This window comes from Symphalangus syndactylus, chromosome 1, assembly GCF_028878055.3.
Source record: "Symphalangus syndactylus isolate Jambi chromosome 1, NHGRI_mSymSyn1-v2.1_pri, whole genome shotgun sequence".
In the NCBI taxonomy this organism is placed as follows: domain Eukaryota; kingdom Metazoa; phylum Chordata; class Mammalia; order Primates; family Hylobatidae; genus Symphalangus; species Symphalangus syndactylus.
In genome coordinates, this window is record NC_072423.2 from 148,888,458 (window position 1) to 148,906,332 (window position 17,875).

Consider the following 17,875-nt stretch of genomic DNA (forward strand, 5'->3'; position numbering starts at 1 on the left):
GATACCGGACCAACTTAGAATGTGCCCCAAGAAAACTTGTCATCCCTACTATTTTCTGTCAAGTCATACCCCTATTCTCAGTTCTCAACCACTCATACATGCCCTGCTCTTGTTTACACTGCCGGTTTACACTGTTTCTCCAAACCATCGCAGCTGATAACTCCTTGTGCTATCAAACCACCACTCTTAGCTCTTGAAGTAAATAAATAATCTTTGCTGGCAGGACTATGCTGAATCTCCTTAGGCACTCTCTAATCACATGTCCTAGGTCCTCCCAATTCTTAGACCTTTAATACATGTTTTTCTCCTTCTCTTATTCCATTTAGTTTTTCAATTAATACAAAACCGTATCCAGGCCATCACCAATAATTCTACATGACAAATGTTTCTTCTAACAACCCCACAATGTCACCCCTTACCACAAAATCTTCCTTCACCTTAATCTCTCCCACTCTAGGTTCCCACGCCGCCCCTAATCCCGCTTGAAGCAGCCCTGAGAAACATCGCCCATTCTCTCTCCATACCACCCCCCCAAAAATTTTTTCCGCCCCCACACTTCAACACTATTTTGTTTTATTTTTCTTATTAATATAAGAAGGCAGGAATATCAGGCCTCTGAGCCCAAGCCAAGCCATTGCATCCCCTGTGACTTGCATGTATACATCCAGACGGCCTGAAGTAACTGAAGAATTACAAAAGAAATGAAAAGGCCCTGCCCTGCCTTAACTGATGACATTCCACCACAGAAGAAGTGTAAATGGCCGCTCCTTGCCTTAAATGATGACATTACCCTGTGAAAGTCCTTTTCCTGGCTCATCCTGGCTCAAAAACCTCCCCCACTAAGCAGCTCGTGACCCCCACTCCTGCCCACCAGAGAACAAACCCCCTTTGACTGTAATTTTCCTTTACCTACCCAAATCCTATAAAACGACCCCACCCTTATCTCCCTTTGCTGACTCTCTTTTTGGACTCAGCCCGCCTGCACCCAGGTGAAATAAACAGCCATGTTGCTCACACAAAGCCTGTTTGGTGGTCTCTTCACACGGACGCGCATGGAAACAACACCCCTGATTGATACATTCTTAATGACTACTATGCTTAACATTACGATTATAAAAGTAATACACTCACATTTAAAAACTCACCCATAGGGCCGGGCGCGGTGGCTCACGCTTGTAATCCCAGCACTTTGGGAGGCCGAGGTGGGCGGATCACGAGGTCAGGAAATCGAGAGCACGGTGAAACCCCGTCTCTACTAAAAATACAAAAAACTTAGCCGGGCGTGGTGGCAGGCGCCTGTAGTCCCAGCTACTCGGAGAGGCTGAGGCAGGAGAATGGCGTGAACCCAGGAGGCGGAGCTTGCAGTGAGCCGAGACTGCGCCACTGTACTCCAGCCTGGTGACAGAGCGAGACTCCGTCTCAAAAAAAAAAAAAAAAAAACAAAAAAAAAAAACAAAAAAAACTCACCCATAGAAGAGAGTGAATTTTTCCTACACACCTGTTCCAATCCCAGGAACCACCGATAGCGTTGTGGTTTTATACTTGCTGTCCTCTCTAGATCTCAGTACATTTGTGAGGCCTTCTTAGAGAAGGAGGTGAAATTGCTCTGAAATAGGAAAGTCACTGTGAAATGCAGCACCTCTGTGTCCCTGGGGAAGAAGCCACCAAGGCTTAGGTAACATGAGCCTGGTTGCTCAAGGACAACTGGGCTGACTGTTCCCGTGAAGATTCCTATGGTTGCAGCTGCTTCTTTTTTCCCAGCACAGCCCAGTGTGACTCCTTCACAGCCATGTTTGTCCTGGTCATAAGGTTTGTCTGATAAAGTCCACCAGAGTATCACTTTTGTCTTTCAAAGTTACAGTTACAATCTTGCTTCAGCAAGGAAGACCATCCACCAGCACAGACATGAGGTTCTTCCCGAAAACTCAAAATGTAGCTATTATAGGATTTCAGAGCCTGCCAAGCTTAGGTAAAATCTAATTTAATTCATTTTTATGAGCTCAAAACAAAGCCAGGTAAAAGGGGAACCATCAAGCCTGACTGAGAGACTCATGGTCTGTTTTTAATGGAATGTGAGGACCCATGCTGTGTCCCCAAACCTCTTTCCTGTAACTGGGGAGGAACTTTCAGGCTGTTTATTTCTGGCAAAATGGTTCAGCTACCCAGGCGGGAGTGGGAAGCCTCATTCCTGTAGATCGGCTCCCAGAAAGCAAAGTCTCTCCTATTTGTGATTTTACAAAATAAAGTTTCTCAGCATTAAGACCTCAGTGTTAAGTAACAGAAGCAGTTGTATTCATTTCTATTTTTGTGGAATGGCCAGCTGCTTGGGTGTCAGGGCAGGGCAGTCCCATAGGGATCTGCACTCAGAGGGCTGTGGCCTGGTGTAAGAAAGCCATCCTATCGACATTCTGAATAATTTTTTATTTGAACCTAAGTTTTGTAAGTGCAGTCCTGTGAGACAGTGGAGCCTGTGCATGGGAAGAATGGATACACTGGGACACAAGATGGACAGGCACAGGCCTTGGGGCACCACGGGCACACGACTGGAGATAGCTGGTCTAGCTGCCGTTAGCACGCACATCCCTGGAGCAGCCCAGACACTTAGGGGCTGGGACAGGAGGTGGCAAGGGCAGCAGCAGCAGTGTTCTCAGCCCTGGGGTGAAAGGAGGGTCTCTGTGTGGCGGCAGCACTGACGCCTCTGTGCCTGTTCATCCCCAGAGTCACTCTTGGAGCTTCTGCACAAATATTAACCTCCTTGCCTGAGCACTGGGACGGGAACAGTAGATGCTCAGGCAGCAAACTATCAGTAAATTATTGCAAGACAAAATGTGCACACGGACATTGCAATAAAGTAGGCCAGGGAGTTAGAGTTCTTCAAAGAGTTTAGAATTCTTCAAGGAGTTATCATGGCATCAAAAATGGAGATTAAATTTATAAAGATAATCAGGTTCAACAGAGAAGAATGCTACTTTTATATAAACTTTTAGATGAATCAAACCTTAACAAGAGGGCAATTTTTAAATAGGTTTTCTTCTTGTTATTAAAGATACAGAAGTGGAATGCATAAGCAGGCATTTTCAATAAGGTACAAATTATGATGACACTTTGGGTCTGGCATAGGCCACTGCAAATTACTGGAAATATATGAAGAGGCGTCAACATTCCATTGGATAAGTTCACATCTAAAATTCAGTTCAAACTTACGTGAAAATGGTTTGTTTAAACCATTTTAAAAGAATCCATTTTATGGTGGCTCACCCCTGGAATCCCAGCACTTTGGGAGGCCAAGGAGGGCAGATCACGTGAGGTCAGGAGTTTGAGACCAGCATGGGCAACATGGCGAAACCCCATCTCTACTAAAAATACAAAAATTAGCTGGGTGTGGTAGCAACATGCGTGTGATTCCAGCTACTCAGGAGGCTGAGGCAGGAGAATTGCTTGAGCCTGGGAGGCAGAGGTTCCAGTAAGCCGAGATTGCACCATTGCACTGCAGCCTGGGAGATAGAGTGAGATTCCATCTCAAAAAAACAAACAAAGAAAAACAAAAAAACAAACAAACAAAAATTTTAAAAGAATCACTAGCTCCAAATATACTAAAATTTGTTAGTATGTCAAAATAATTCATCCTATATTGTCACAGCTTAGAAAATATTCCAGAAACATTTGCTTCAGCAGAGTCTTCTCAAAAGAAAAAATGAAGTTGCACCAGGTATAAAGTTTGTTGATCAAACAAATTAATTGACAGACCAGTGGGCAGAAAAATTGTGTGATTCACCCACATATCCCATTAGTAAGACATTATTATTTATTCTATTATAATCATGACACTCATTTTGTGGGGAGATGTGTATGACTCTGTCATTACTCCTGTGTAACTACTATCTCTATTACATTTTTAAAATACTGGAAAATATTGGCTTGAGAAAGCTGAATATCCTCCTGCCTTTCATGGCACTTTCTTCTGCTGCTCTTTGAACGAGGCGCCCTGCATTTCCATTTTGCACTGAGCCTTGGGAATTTTGCAGCCAGCCCTGACGTGGCCCTTTTTATACAAGTTATCTCACTTAATCCCCAGAAACAAACCTGCCAGGGGAGTATTACCCAAGTTTACAGAGGCAGGTCCTGGGGACTAGAAAGGTTAAAGGACACGTTCAAAGTCACCTGGCTACTAAGTGACAGACATGTTATTTGAAATAAAATCCCTCTGTCTTCAAAGCCCTGTTCCTAACCTCCACCACATGGTGTCCTGATATCCTCCCCTCTTCCTCTTCCTACAACTCCAAAGCTACAGTAATGCTCTGCCTAAGGCCAGAGTCCATGGAGCTGCTGTCATTCTCTCCCATCTTCAGAGCTGATTGGTGAGTCTAGAGCCTGGCCTGGCCTTTTAGGAGGTGAGGGAACGAGCTCGCAGTTACTGCCACCTTGTGGTGGCTTGTCTATATGACCCTAAAACGCAGATCTAATCTCAGTTTCTCGCCTGCCTGAAGCCTGGGCGTGCACCTGAGACTTCTTCTCTTTTCTTTACCTCTTAATGAACCTATTGAGAGTTCTCACAATTGTATGGATCCTCTCAAGGAATCAGCTTTTATTTATTTATTTTTAATTTTTTTGGGGTCCAGTTTCTTTTTATTCACTTTTTGTTTTTCTCTTTTTTTTTCTTTTTCTTATTTACTTTGGGTTTACTTTGTTCCCTTTTCCCTTACCGTTTCTTACAGTGGAATCTTAAATTGTCTACTTGTAAGCTTTTCTGCTCTCTATCATAATAACATTTAATTATAAATTTGTCTCCAAGAGCCACTTTAGTGGCACTTCCACAAATTTTGGTATGTTATGGCTTCATTTTCTGTCAGTTCAACATATTTTCTAACGTATCTTGTGATTTCTCCTTTGGGCCATTTTGAAACATGTTCATTGATGTCCCAATATACGGAGATTTTTCCAGATGACTTTCTGTATTGATAGCTTTGCAAATTCCACTGCAGATAGACACTGCCTTTTGTATAATTTTAAACTATGTTGATTTTTTGAGACGTTTCATAGGTTAGCATGAGCTCTATTGGGCAATATTTTAATGCATTCTGCTGTTATTTGTTAGCGTGTTCTATAAATCTCAAATAGGTTGTGCTGGATGATAGCGTTGTTCAAGCTGTCTCTACCTTTACTAATATTGTGTCTGCTTTAAAAAAGCTATTACAGGAAGAGAGGTGTTGAATTGTCTAATTGTAATTGTTAATTTGTCTATTTCTTTAATGTCTTGATTTTTCTTTAAGAATTTCAAAATTCTGTTATTAGGCACACACTGATTTAAAATTAATGGCTGTTCTTGGTGATGTAACCACTGTATCATTAGGAAAAATATCTCTCCGTATTACTGATAATACCCCTTGCTCTAAAATCTACCCTAATTTATGTCAATGAGCCAATATAGCCAATCATACTTTCTTTATACTAATGTTTTCATACTATATCTCTTTCCATCCTTTTATTTTTACTCTAAGTTTGTTCTTACACTTTATATATAAAGTGGGTTTTTATGGAAAACATGTAGTTGGGTCTTGCTTTTTGCTGAACTGACAATCTCTCTCTTTAAGGAGCTTCTAGAATGTTCACAGCATGCTATTTTCATCATATGGAATCAAATTTCTAACTGGCATCTTCCCTTTCTGCCAAAAAAATTATTTTTGCATTTTGTAGTACAGACTTGGTGGTGAGGAATTCTCTTAGCTTTTATTGCTGTTACTAGAAAATGCCTTTACTTATTATTTATGTTTACCCTTTTTTTAGAAATATACTTTTGCTGGGATGGATTTCTAAGATAACTTTTTTTTCTTTCGGCAGTTGAAGATATCACTTATGGTTTGTTCTTCTGTAAGTCGTATGTCTCCATTCAGGCTGCTTTTTGGTTTTCTTTTTGTTTTTGAGACGGAGTCTCTCTCTGTTGCTCAGACTGGAGTGCAGCAGGGTGATCTTGGCTCACTGCAACCTCCACCTCCTGGGTTCAAGAGACTCTCCTGCCTCAGCCTCTCGAGTAGCTAGGATTATAGGTGCGTGCCACCATGCCTGACTAATTTTTGTATTTTTTTTTTTTTTAGTAGAGACAGGGTTTCACCATGTTGGCCAGGCTGGTCTCAAACTCCTGACCTCAGGTGATCTGCTCGCCTTGGCCTCCCAAAGTGCTGGGATTACAGGCATGAGCCACTGTGCCTACCCTCAGGCTGCTTTTAAAATTTTCTTTTTATTACTGATTTAAAATAATTTGATTATGATATGTTTCATGTGGTTTTCTTCATTTTCATATTTCAGCTTGGATGTCTTCGTATGGTAAATTTGTGTGTTTATAGTCTCACCAAATTTGGAAAACAATAGGCCATTCCTTCCTTAGCTCGATCCTCTCTCCCCAAAATTTTTTTTTATTCGAGACGGAGTCTTGCTCTGTCGACCATGCTGGAGTGCAGTGGAGTGATCTCGGCTTACTGCAACCTCTGCCTCCAGGGTTTAAGCGATTCTCCTGCGTCAGCCTCCAGAGTAGCTGGGATTATAGGTGCACACCATCAGGCCAATCTAATTTTTGTATTTTTAGTAGAGATGGGGTTTCACCATTTTGGCCAGGCTGGTCTTGAACTCCTGACCTTGTGATCCACCCTCCTCAGCTTCTCAAAGTGCTGGGATTACAGACGTGAGCCACCGTGCCTGGTCATCTAAACACACATAGTTGCTAGATTGCTTGATGTTTCTGCATAGGTCACTGCTTATTATTTTCAAGATCTTTTTTCCTCTCTTTGCATTATTTCTTCATTCATTTGTAGTAATATAAATTCAGGTTTACTGATTTTTATTTTGGAATATATGCCACAATCCAATTTATAGTATCTTTTACTCAGATGTTTATTTTTAATCTCTGGAAATTCCATTTGTTTCTTTATATCCCTCACTCATCATGAACAGTTTTTCTCTTCAAACTTGGACATATTTATAACATTTATAATAGCTCATTTATACCTTTTTTTGCTGATCCTAGTATCCTTGTCATTTCTGGATCTGTTTTTACTGAGTGATTTTTCTCTTGGTTGTGACCATATTTTCCTGCATATAAGCTAATTTTTTATTGGATTCAATGTGTTATAAAGCACAAATTGTTGAGTGATGGATTTCGTTGTTTTTCTTTGAAGAATGTTAGGCTTTATTCTGTCCCACATTTAAGTTTCTTATAGATCAGTCTGGTCCTTTCAAGAATGGTTTAGGAAAAAATTTGTTAGAGTAGTTGCAGAACAATTTAATCTAGAGCCAAATAGCTAATGTGTTAGTTGCCCAAGGACTCTGCAGTCTCTCCACTTTGCTGGTGGGAATGCAAACTTGTCCAGTCTTTAGTGCTCCTCAAATTGTTATCCAATCCCTTTTGGGTGTTTTTGTTTGCCTCTGGCCTTGTGAAGTCTTACCCCAAGGGTGCTCACATGAAAACACAGCCCAGGACTGAAGATTTACCATGTGTCCCTGCCCCCACCACCAACACTTGGGGGCCTTGCTTCCTTCTAGGTACCCTCTCTCTGCTATTCTGCCCTGGAAGTGGGGGTGTCTTGTGCTTCAGGAAGTTTGATTTCAGTCTCTTCAATGCCTCAGGATTGCTGGACTTCGTTTGAGTCTTCCTCTGTGTGCTGTGGTCTGGAGCCTGCTGTTGTAGTGAGCTGGGGTCAACAGAAAGTCTCACTTCATTGGTCTGTTCCACTGCTTATTATCCAGTGTCTGAACACAGCTGTCACACCTCTTGACAGGTTCCCTTTTGTCTACTGTCAGAGGGAGATTCCCATAGCAGTGAGTCCATTTTGGAAGGAAAGTGAGGAGCAGTCTCATCTTTTTGGGCCCTTGAGACTTTCTTCCTAAGAGCCTTGTTGTATTGTCTTTTCTCCATACATGGAGCCATGACTGGGGTCTGGCGTCAGGTATGAAGGACCACGCACTCCATTTGCTGGAATCCTTCCGCATCAATGTTGAGAGAGCACTAGATAGTTAAACTGCAGTACATCCAAATCATTTGAATGATTAAAGATACTTCAATCAGTAAATCATTTGAATGTACTTCAATTCAGTAAATACTTTTTGAGCAGCCTTCATGCTCAGGGCACTTTACAAGCAGTCCAGGAAGAATTAAGACAAACTCCTCGTTTTTAAGGCTTACAAAATCTAATACGGAGGTTGGCAATATGTCATGTACACAATGTAAAAACCAAGCAAGTTTTGGACATGGAGGACTCAAGTCAGAACTCTGTGGTGAACTGAACAGGCAACCTACAGAATGGGAGAAAATTTTCACAACCTACTCATCTGACAAAGGGCTAATATCCGGAATCTAAAATGAACTCAAACAAATTTACAAGAAAAAAACAAACAACCCCATCAAAAAGTGGGTGAAGGACATGAACAGACACTTCTCAAAAGAAGACATTTATGCAGCCAAAAAACACATGAAAAAATGCTCATCATCACTGGCCATCAGAGAAATGCAATTCAAAACCACAACAAGATACCACCTCACACCAGTTAGAATGGCCAACCCCATCAAAAAGTGGGTGAAGGACATGAACAGACACTTCTCAAAAGAAGACATTTATGCAGCCAAAAAACACATGAAAAAATGCTCATCATCACTGGCCATCAGAGAAATGCAAATCAAAACCACAATGAGATACCACCTTACACCAGTTAGAATGGCCATCATTAAACAGTCAGGAAACAACAGGTGCTGGAGAGGATGTGGAGAAATAGGAACACTTTTACACTGTTGGTGGGACTGTAAACTATTTCAACCATTGTGGAAGTCAGCGTGGCGATTCCTCAGGGATCTAGAACTAGAAATACCATTTGACCCAGCCATCCCATTACTGGGTATATATCCAAAGGACTATAAATCATGCTGTTATAAAGACACATGCACACGTATGTTTACTGCAGCACTATTCACAATAGCAAAGACTTGGAACCAACCCAAATGTCCAACAAGGATAGACTGGATTAAGAAAATGTGGCACATATACACCGTGGAATACTATGCAGCCATAAAAAATGACGAGTTCATATCGTTTGTATGGACATGGATGAAACTGGAAAACATCATTTTCAGTAAACTATCGCAAGGACAAAAAACCAAACATCGCATGTTCTCACTCATAGGTGGGAATTCAACAATGGACACAGGAAGGGGAACATCACACTCCGGGGACTGTTGTGGGGTGGGTGGGGGAAGGGACAGCATTAGGAGATATACCTAATGCTAAATAACGAGTTAATGGGTGCAGAAAACCAACATGGCACATGGATACATATGTAACAAACATGCACATTGTGCACATGTACCCTAAAATCTAAAGTATAATCATAATAATAATAAAAAGAACCCTGTGGTGAACCAGAGGAAAGACTGTAAGAATTTGGGAAATCACCGGTGTTTTTAAGATGGAGATAAAATTTGAGATGGTCCCTGAAGGACAGGTTAAAGTTTAGAGATGAAGTCGGAGGAGTGAGGCAGACATGACGTCAACCAGAGCAGAGACATGGGTGAGAGAAAGCAAAGTGAATATCTGAGGAAGAGCCAGTTTCCTTATTTCTCTGAAGACAAAGTTTTTGGAAGGAATTGGGATAGTCCCTGAGGGCTGCTTGAAAACCTTAGCGATAGATTTGGTGGAGAGATGCCGTTTGGGGTAGAGGCACTGAAAAGGCCCAAGGCTTGGGTGACATGAAAGCAAAGGGCATATTTCAAGAGAGTGAAGAGTCCAACTTCACTGGGGCATAACGTTCACAAAGGAGGAATAGAACCTGGTAACCCTTGGAAGATAAGGTCGGGCTCCCTTATAGATTTCTCCAGAGATTCTACTTTCTTTGAATGAAAGGTGAGTCCTTAAGATTTTCTCAGTTGCTTGTTTGGAAACAACTACCAAAATAACCAGATTAAAAAAAAAAAAAAATCAAGCTCTTAATTTTTTTTTGAGAAAAATTTAACTTGATTTTGCTTTTATAAACTTTAAGAAGGCATTTCCACACTTTACAACACTCTCGTCATGTTTCAGGGTTTTTATTTCTTTCTTCGGCAGCATTTTCGGCCACGCGTCGAACACTTGCCAATCTGTTCCTCCTTTGGAAGGCAGCTGAGCACAGCACACCGGCCGCCTCTGACTCTGCAATAATATTTCTGTAATGTGTTTATGATTCCTCCATGACCTGCAATGACAAAATAGCACATATGGAAAGGTTTTAGGAAGGCTTTTGGTACACGCACAAGGCTTCTGGAATTCCTCATATAACTCATCTGTTGCTTTTCTTGTATTCTTTTGTTTCTTTTTCCTTTTTCTATAAAACCAGGAGGAAAATAAAGGTATAACTAAACAACCCATAGACAATGTTTCTAAGGCTGCAGCTCAGCTGTGGACCCACAGTGGCACCGGGGAAGTGGCATGACCCTGTGACTGCTGCAGAAACAGTGGAGGTGCTGAGGCTGTGGTGTCCTCAGAGGTAGCCCAAACACTCCACCTCCAACCACCGCACTTAGCAAAACAGGAGCCTGTGCTTCTTTTCTCAGAGTAAATCAATCTTTCTTGCTGTATTAAAATTTTATGTCTGATTCATGTCTCATCAGCTGGTATAACAATCATCCCTTGAAGAAGTGGGGTAAGAGATAGCTTTGGGGAGCTATTTCACTTCTTAATGATTCTTTCTTTTTTTTTTGAAATATACTCTCACCCTGTCGCCCAGGCTGGAGTGCAGTGGCACGATCTCGGCTTACTGCAACCTCCGCCTGCCAGGTTCAAGCAGTTCTTTGCCTCAGCCTCCTGAGTAGCTGGGATTACAGGTGCCCGCCACCGTGCCCAGCTAATTTTTGTATTTTTAGTAGAGACGGGGTTTCACCATCTTGGCCAGGCTGGTCTTGAACTCCTGACCTCATGATCCACCCACCTCGGCCTCCCAAAGTGTTGGTATTACAGGCGTGAGCCACCGCCCCTGGCCTCTTAATGATTCTTGTCTGAAAAAAAAAAAAATGGTGATGCCTAGTTCCCATACAACAAACCTGCTTGGCCTAAAGCGCTCTGAAGGATGGAGAAATACTGACTCTGAATTATATATTCTCAATTAGCTCAATCCTTAGATTTCCCAGCCCATCTTACCTGGAACAGGCACCAAAAACAGGAAGAGCAAAGCAAACAGAAGATAATGGATCCTCATAGCTGCCAGGCTTCACCCCAAGCTGAGACTGGATGGAAAGGTGTGCTTGGTCACTTTATAAAGGTTCCAGCCATGGCTGCAATTCTTGTCATGTTACAGTGATGACACTATGACATGTTTCCTGATGCATCATACCAATGCCTGTCACCATGCAAAACACACCCACTCACTCAGTTAATTAGGAACCCTGTGGTGAGGCAGAGCTCCCTGTGAATGTGTGGCTGTCTGGGTACTCTCTGGGCTCCAGGGGCTTGTCTGGGTGTGGGTCAGATTGGGTTGTGGGTACAGATAGGGCTGGCATGGGCAAGAATGCCCCCTTGGGGGAATAGTCTCAGGGCATGTGGCTGGGGGCTGACTTGTCCGTACTTTGCTACTTTGGAGCTTTTTTCCTCTTCCTAAAATGCTGGGAGAATCTAAGACCCTCCTGGGGACCAAATAAATCCAGCCCTGGACATATTCAATATCTGGCAATAGGACTGGCTTTTTGGTAGTGAGGTAAGGGAGGAAAATGGGGTACATTCAAGGTTAGCTGACTGCCACCTGGCCCTTGGCCTATGATGGAGTGCTATAATTTGAGTGAAATGTGTCATTCTTTCCCTTTTTTTTTTTTTTTTTTGAGAGACAGAGTCTCATTTTGTTGTGCAGGCTGCAGTGCAGTGGCATGATTACAGCTCACAGCAGCTTGAGCTGTCAGGCTCAAGAGGTCCTCCCACTTCATCCCCCTGAGTAGCTGGGACTACAAACGCATGCCTCCACACATGGCTAAATTTTAAATTTTCTGTAGAAAATAAACTGGGTCTCACTATGCTGCCCAGACTGGTTTTGAGCCCAGATGTGAACTCCTGGGCTCAAGTAATCCTCCTGCTTCAGCCTCCTAAATTGCTGGGATTACTGGTATGAGGCACTGTGTGTGGCCCATGTCAGATTTTTCATCATTGTCTAAAACCTACCAAATTTATGAGTAAAGAAGGTGTTTAATTTTACTTCATCAGAGAAAGAGGATGCTGGGATGATAGATTTAATAGACTGGCATCTCCTTCTAGTCAATGACTGTCCCTGTGCAAGAGAGGGGCTTCAGAATAGACATTTAAGACCTCAAGTTACTCTTGACTCAGGAGGATTCAAGGCAGTCCAGGGGCCAGATAATTTCCCCTGGATATAGATTGAATGTTTAGAGGGAAAAACGCTAAAAAAGAAAAAAAAAAGCTATTAAACATAAATGTTGACGAATCCAGTGGATGGGTTGTATTTGGTTGACTACCAGTTGGGAGCTAAGTAAGTCAATGACAATTCAATTGGGAGCTGAAGTCACCGTGATGTCTCCCAGCTGCTGCTTCATGTGAATGCGATTATAACAGATCCACTAAGGATCAAGGGTGTGTTAGTTCTGGGAGCGTGTGTTCAGAATTTGGGTGCACCACACCTGTCAGATTCAGTAAGCAAACTCTGAACACATACTATAGGGACAAGTATCATGTTTTCAGTGTAGGCGAGGGTGGAGTGGATGAGATACCAAGAGGGACCAGTCTTGGTTCTTTCTCTCCAGAAGCTCCATGTAGGGCCAGGTAGATGGGCAGACAGTCAAATGATAAATTTAGGATGGATTCTAATGGGAGTCATAGGAAGAGTTCAAGCACAGGGCTGCAGAAATGTAGAAGAAAGATAACTCATCATAACTCAATGATAACTCTTTGAGCCAAGAGTGGAGCTCAATCAGCAGATTTAAGACTTTAGATATGTAGATGCTTCTTTTTAAAATCTAACCTTCCTCTTAAGTTCATGATTTGAGACAAAGCAATTGGAGATATTTACAAATGGGGGAAGGAGGTGATTGTGGGTGGGATGGGTGCTGACTTCACAGTCTTACTATGTCAGAGATAACAATGGCATTGGGTGTTGTAGAGGATTAGCACCAGCTCTCAGCCTGGGGTGCAGAGAGTCAGACGCTGGAGACGACTTGCTTTTCCACACGGAGAATAGACTTCCACAGGTGAACCTCTGGTCTAACCTGTTCCTTCACAGACTGGGTGGCATTTTTATGGCAACACCACTGTTTCATAAAGGTTCCTTGGGGAGGAAAAAGTGCCACTTTTTCTTGTCAACTAATTTGAGAGCTGGGAATTGGAGATTGGGCTTTGAAAATCAGCCTTTTCAAGTTTGGACATACTCCCCACACACAAAATCAGTTTTGAGGGGGACTTATACGTTTTAAGAAAATTGTAAAATAATGCATTTTTATGGTAAAATTTCAAACAATAGAAGAGAGAGACTGTAATTTACTTCTCTACTCCAGGGAGCCTCTGATAACTGTGAATTGCCCTCTTTTTGACTTATTATAATCCTTTTTATGTTATAAATACTTTTAGCTTCTCAAGTGATAACAAGTACACATGTACTGTCTAATAGTTGGGTGAATAGATTCATGTGTCTGAAGCCTTACAACACTAACGAGAGCCGGGTCTTGTCGCTCCCTGCCCCTTGGCTCTGAGTCACAGTGCTTGGAACTGCAGATCCTGCAAGTTTCTGTACCTATGTGCTTGGTTTCCTTGTAGCTCTCACAGTCAGCATTTCTACAGTTTTGATTAGGTTGAACGAGGAAGAGAAACTTTAGTTATTTATCACCTTTGTTCATGTCAAACTTTCCTTTAATTATTATTTTTTAAATCTTGTTCTTAAAATGTGGGGCAGAGATGTGATTGTTCCAAGTTTTTGGCTTAAGGGCAGAGCTATGTGGAAGGCAAACACCAGGTCTGAAGTGAGGCGTCACTGAGCTATCACTCAGCCCTACCATGTATGGCATGGGTTTACCCGAATAAATTACCTAAGCTCTGTGAGCATCTGTAACTCAGCAACAAAGCACAGAGAGCAGTACCTTTCCTGTTTAGGTCACAGTGAAAGCCCTATGAGTTAATGGTGTGAAATTGACTTGTACATTGCAAATTACCATGTGACCCATGTATCACTCAAGTATCACCCACGTGACCCTCGGTTAACAATATCAAGACTCTGGCATGGGTTCGCAGCATGGGAATCTAGCGAGCATGGGCTCGCTGCATGGGCTCGCAGCATATGGAATCTGGCATGGGCTCAGAGCATGGGAATCTATTCACCCAACTATTATTATAATCAACTCTTCTTCATCTTGACATAGTCTGAGATGAAGGTTGGCTCAGTCATTCTCTTTGCAGCCATTAATTCTGTCACAACCACCATTATATAAGTTATACAAATAAAGGCAGACATTTTCCCAATTTTATAGATGAAGACACTGAGGCTCAGAGAGGTTGAATGACATGCTGTAGTGAATAGCAGCATTGAGACCTGAAGCCAGCATGGCCAGTCATTCCTCTGCCTGCTCTCAGAGCCATTCCTTGCCTGCTGGTGGTCTACACTCATGTGTAGGTGTCTATACTTAGGTGTGTACCCTTTTCCATCACCCCATTGTCCCTAAACTCATTGCATCCTAGCATCTCAAGAAATCTGTCCAAACTACTCTTCCTAAGCTCAGCCAAGCCTTTTACATCCCCAGCTCAATGAGTTTTTTGTCTGTAATCTTCCAACCTGACCATTGTACAATATGTGCCTTGTAAGGCCACTTTCAGACACCTATCCCTCCATTTCAATTCATCGTCCAGAGAACTTCATGGACATCTGCTCTGTACTAGGGTCTTAGGACCTGGTGCTGTGCAGGAAAGAAAGATAAACAATATTGACTCTCCAGGCTCTGAATTTTCACTATTTCCCAGTCTAATGGAAAAAGATACAAGCTGACAGTAACACGATATAACAGACATCCGCTATCCACTTTCTCCTCCTATCCTTCCCCTTACCGCCTTTGATTCATCATGGAACTTTTCTTCCTTCTCCTGTCCTTGAAGTCCCCAAAAGGGAGCATCTTCAAGAATTTAACGTTTTCATGGCAATCATAATGATGATGATCACAACGATCCTCCTCCTCACAATCATTGTCACATCATCATAACAGATTTATTGAGCACATATTATATTCTAGACACTGTGCTAAGCAATTTACTTGCATTTATTTCATTTGAATCATGCAGTAATTTAATAATGTTGATACACTTATCTGCATTTCACAAATGGGGGAAGGCCAGTTGATGCTCCCATACTCCCAACTGTATTCCAGATGCTTACTCGTGGGCCTCTGCTGGCTTCATACGATCCTTGGGATGTGGTTATCTATGTCTGCATACAGCTACCTTCCATCTTCATCTCTAGTCTGGGCCATTTCCCCGATGTTCTCAACCAATCTTTACATTACTTTAAGATCTTTACCATCTTGATAACATTAATACCTTGTACCTCTTCTCTTTTTCTGTAAATATCAACTTCACTCTCCAAATTGCTTGGTGATAGAGTCTGGAAACTAGATTCTTTCTGATTCTTCTTTTTTTTTTTGAGACAGAATCTCACCCTGTCTCCCAGGCTGGAGTGAAGCGGCACAATTTTGGGTCACTGCAACCTTCACCTCCCGGGTTCAAGCTATTCTCCCACCTCAGCCTCCCAAATAGCTGGGACTATAAGTTTGCGCCACCATGCCCAGCTAATTTTTGTATTTTTGGTAGAGACAGGGTTTCACCATGTTGGCCAGGCTGGTCTTGAACTCCTGACCTCCAGGGACCTGCCCTCCTCGGGCTCCCAAAATGCTGGGTTTACAGGCATGAGTCACCGTGCCTGGCCAGGCATCAGCCAATTCTTTCTGCAAAGTGGTTTGCATAATTTCAGGGACCAACCCAAATACCAGTTCCTCATGATCCCAATCACACCAGTTGAAAGTTATCCCTCCCTCCTCTGCAGTTCTGCAGAGCACATTTTGCATGACACATGGAGCTTCTACCAAGTTCCATAATGAATGGCATATACTGTTTGTGAACATTTCTTACTATCTTTAATAGATGGTATCTTTTCATTTATGACCTTACGTTAATGAGAAAGTACATACTCAAGTCCTATTTTGCTTTCACCCTTTAGATAATAAGAATTATTTTCAAATCCTAGAGTATCTCCTAGGATGCTCAGGATGAATGTCACAAAGAAGAAATACTTCCAGAAGAGCAAGGAAATAGGGAAAGAACACTAGCAGCTAATGCAAACACAACAAATGATTTACCACACGAGAACAATCTGAACACACTTATGGTTTAACAAAACATAAATAAATTTGTGAGATACTGAGTGTGGCAGGCAGCCACTGCAATCACCCCCAGTAACCCTTGCCTTTAGGGAATGCTGGTATTGTGCTTTGGTGCAGATATGATATGGAGGGTGGAGCAGAGGCTTACGAGACTGAAGTCCAGAAGACCAAGAGCTGAACTCAGGGCTGCTGTGTTTCAGATGCCAGTGGGAGGAAGAGGCAGACCTGAGTGCCAGAGCCATCTAGAAGAAGCAATCAAGAGTTAATACAATGGTTGAGCATGAGAGATGGAATTAAGAGAGGAGGCAGGCTAGGGATACTGTTCAGGGGACAGGGTAGGTGGCGGTCCCATTAATTAGAATTAAAGTGGTGATGCCAGCAGGCACTGAGGGAGACATGCTATGGAGAGAGCCAGGCTTAACATATGGCATATTTTTTAAACAGGCTCAAACTAGTTTAGGAATTTATAGGCTTAGCAGTGATGTGGGGTTGCATGCCTTTCCCAGAGTTTCTAAAATCATGCCTGACAAGATGGGGGCTGACTCTCCTAATTCCTACAGGCAAAATCAAGGAGGGGATAAGTGTGTGAGAAATTCATATAAAGCTACCCTAAACACATTTTTCTACCCATTTGGCAGCAATATTTTCACCACAAATAGAATGAAGTACATAATAGTGCCTCACCTTCTGTTTACACTGTGATACTCCAACCGGGTTCTTTCTGTTTAATCACAGCCCTGGCCCAGTGAAAACACACTCTATACTACCTCTGGCCACCAGCCTACACAGTTCTGCTGGCTGCTTCCTCAGGGAGGACTTTTAGGGGACAGATGGCTCTTACAAAACAATCGTGAGGTCAACTCATCAATGGGCTGGCAGCCGAGGTGGGGAAGTGATGCATCCACGGCAAAAGGTGTGACCCAGGGGACTTTTTTGTTAAAACAGGTCATCTGCCACTATCCTTTATTCAGAATTGGTAATTGAAATAAGCCTATTGACTGATGTGGTAATAGGCTATGGATGACTATTAAATGATTTGCACATGGTGGCTAGTATCTATGGAGCTGTTATTACGTACCTGGCACGGCAGTTGGTGCTTTAATGCATTTCTTTGATAAAAAAAGGCGTAAAGTAGGTATTGGAATTTTTTGTTAAGGATAAGGAGGAGGCACAGTGTGGCTCACACCTGTAATCCTAGCACTTTGGGAGGTCAAGGTGGGTGGATCACCTGAGGTCAGGAGTTTGAGACCAGCCTGGCCAACATGGTGAAACCTTGTCTACTGAAAATACAAAAATTAGCTAGAAGTGGTGGTGGGCACCTGTAATCTTAGCTACTTGGGAGGCTGAGGCCGAAAAGTTGCTTGAACCTGGGAGGTGGAGGTTGCAGTGAGTGGAGATCACGCCATTGCACTCCAGCCTGGGTGACAGCAAAACTCTGTTTCAAAAAAAAAAAAAAAAATTAGGAAACTAAGGCTAAGACAAATGAAATAACTTTCTAAAATTTGAAGCCCA

General features: G+C 42.4%; 1 protein-coding gene and 1 pseudogene across 2 annotated transcripts in view; both read right to left on the reverse strand.

The window, feature by feature from the left end:
* LOC129487319 (putative glycosyltransferase ALG1L2) overlaps positions 1–9,086 on the reverse strand; it is a 115,777-nt pseudogene extending 106,691 nt beyond the window's left edge.
* Positions 9,087–9,232: 146 nt separating this feature from the next.
* The window catches only part of LOC129487373 (beta-defensin 103A), a 215,737-nt gene continuing 207,094 nt past the window's right edge, over positions 9,233–17,875 (reverse strand). The window contains exons 5-6 of one of the 2 annotated variants that reach the window (XM_063637892.1): positions 11,151–17,798; positions 9,233–10,209 (exon numbers count right to left, since the gene is read on the reverse strand). In XM_063637892.1, coding sequence (XP_063493962.1) covers positions 10,064–10,209; positions 11,151–11,208 — 204 coding nt within the window. In that variant the 5' untranslated portion in view covers positions 11,209–17,798 and the 3' untranslated portion in view covers positions 9,233–10,063. Of the gene's footprint in view, positions 10,210–11,150; positions 17,799–17,875 lie in introns of those variants that run through there. The other variant, XM_063637888.1, reaches the window with a different exon arrangement.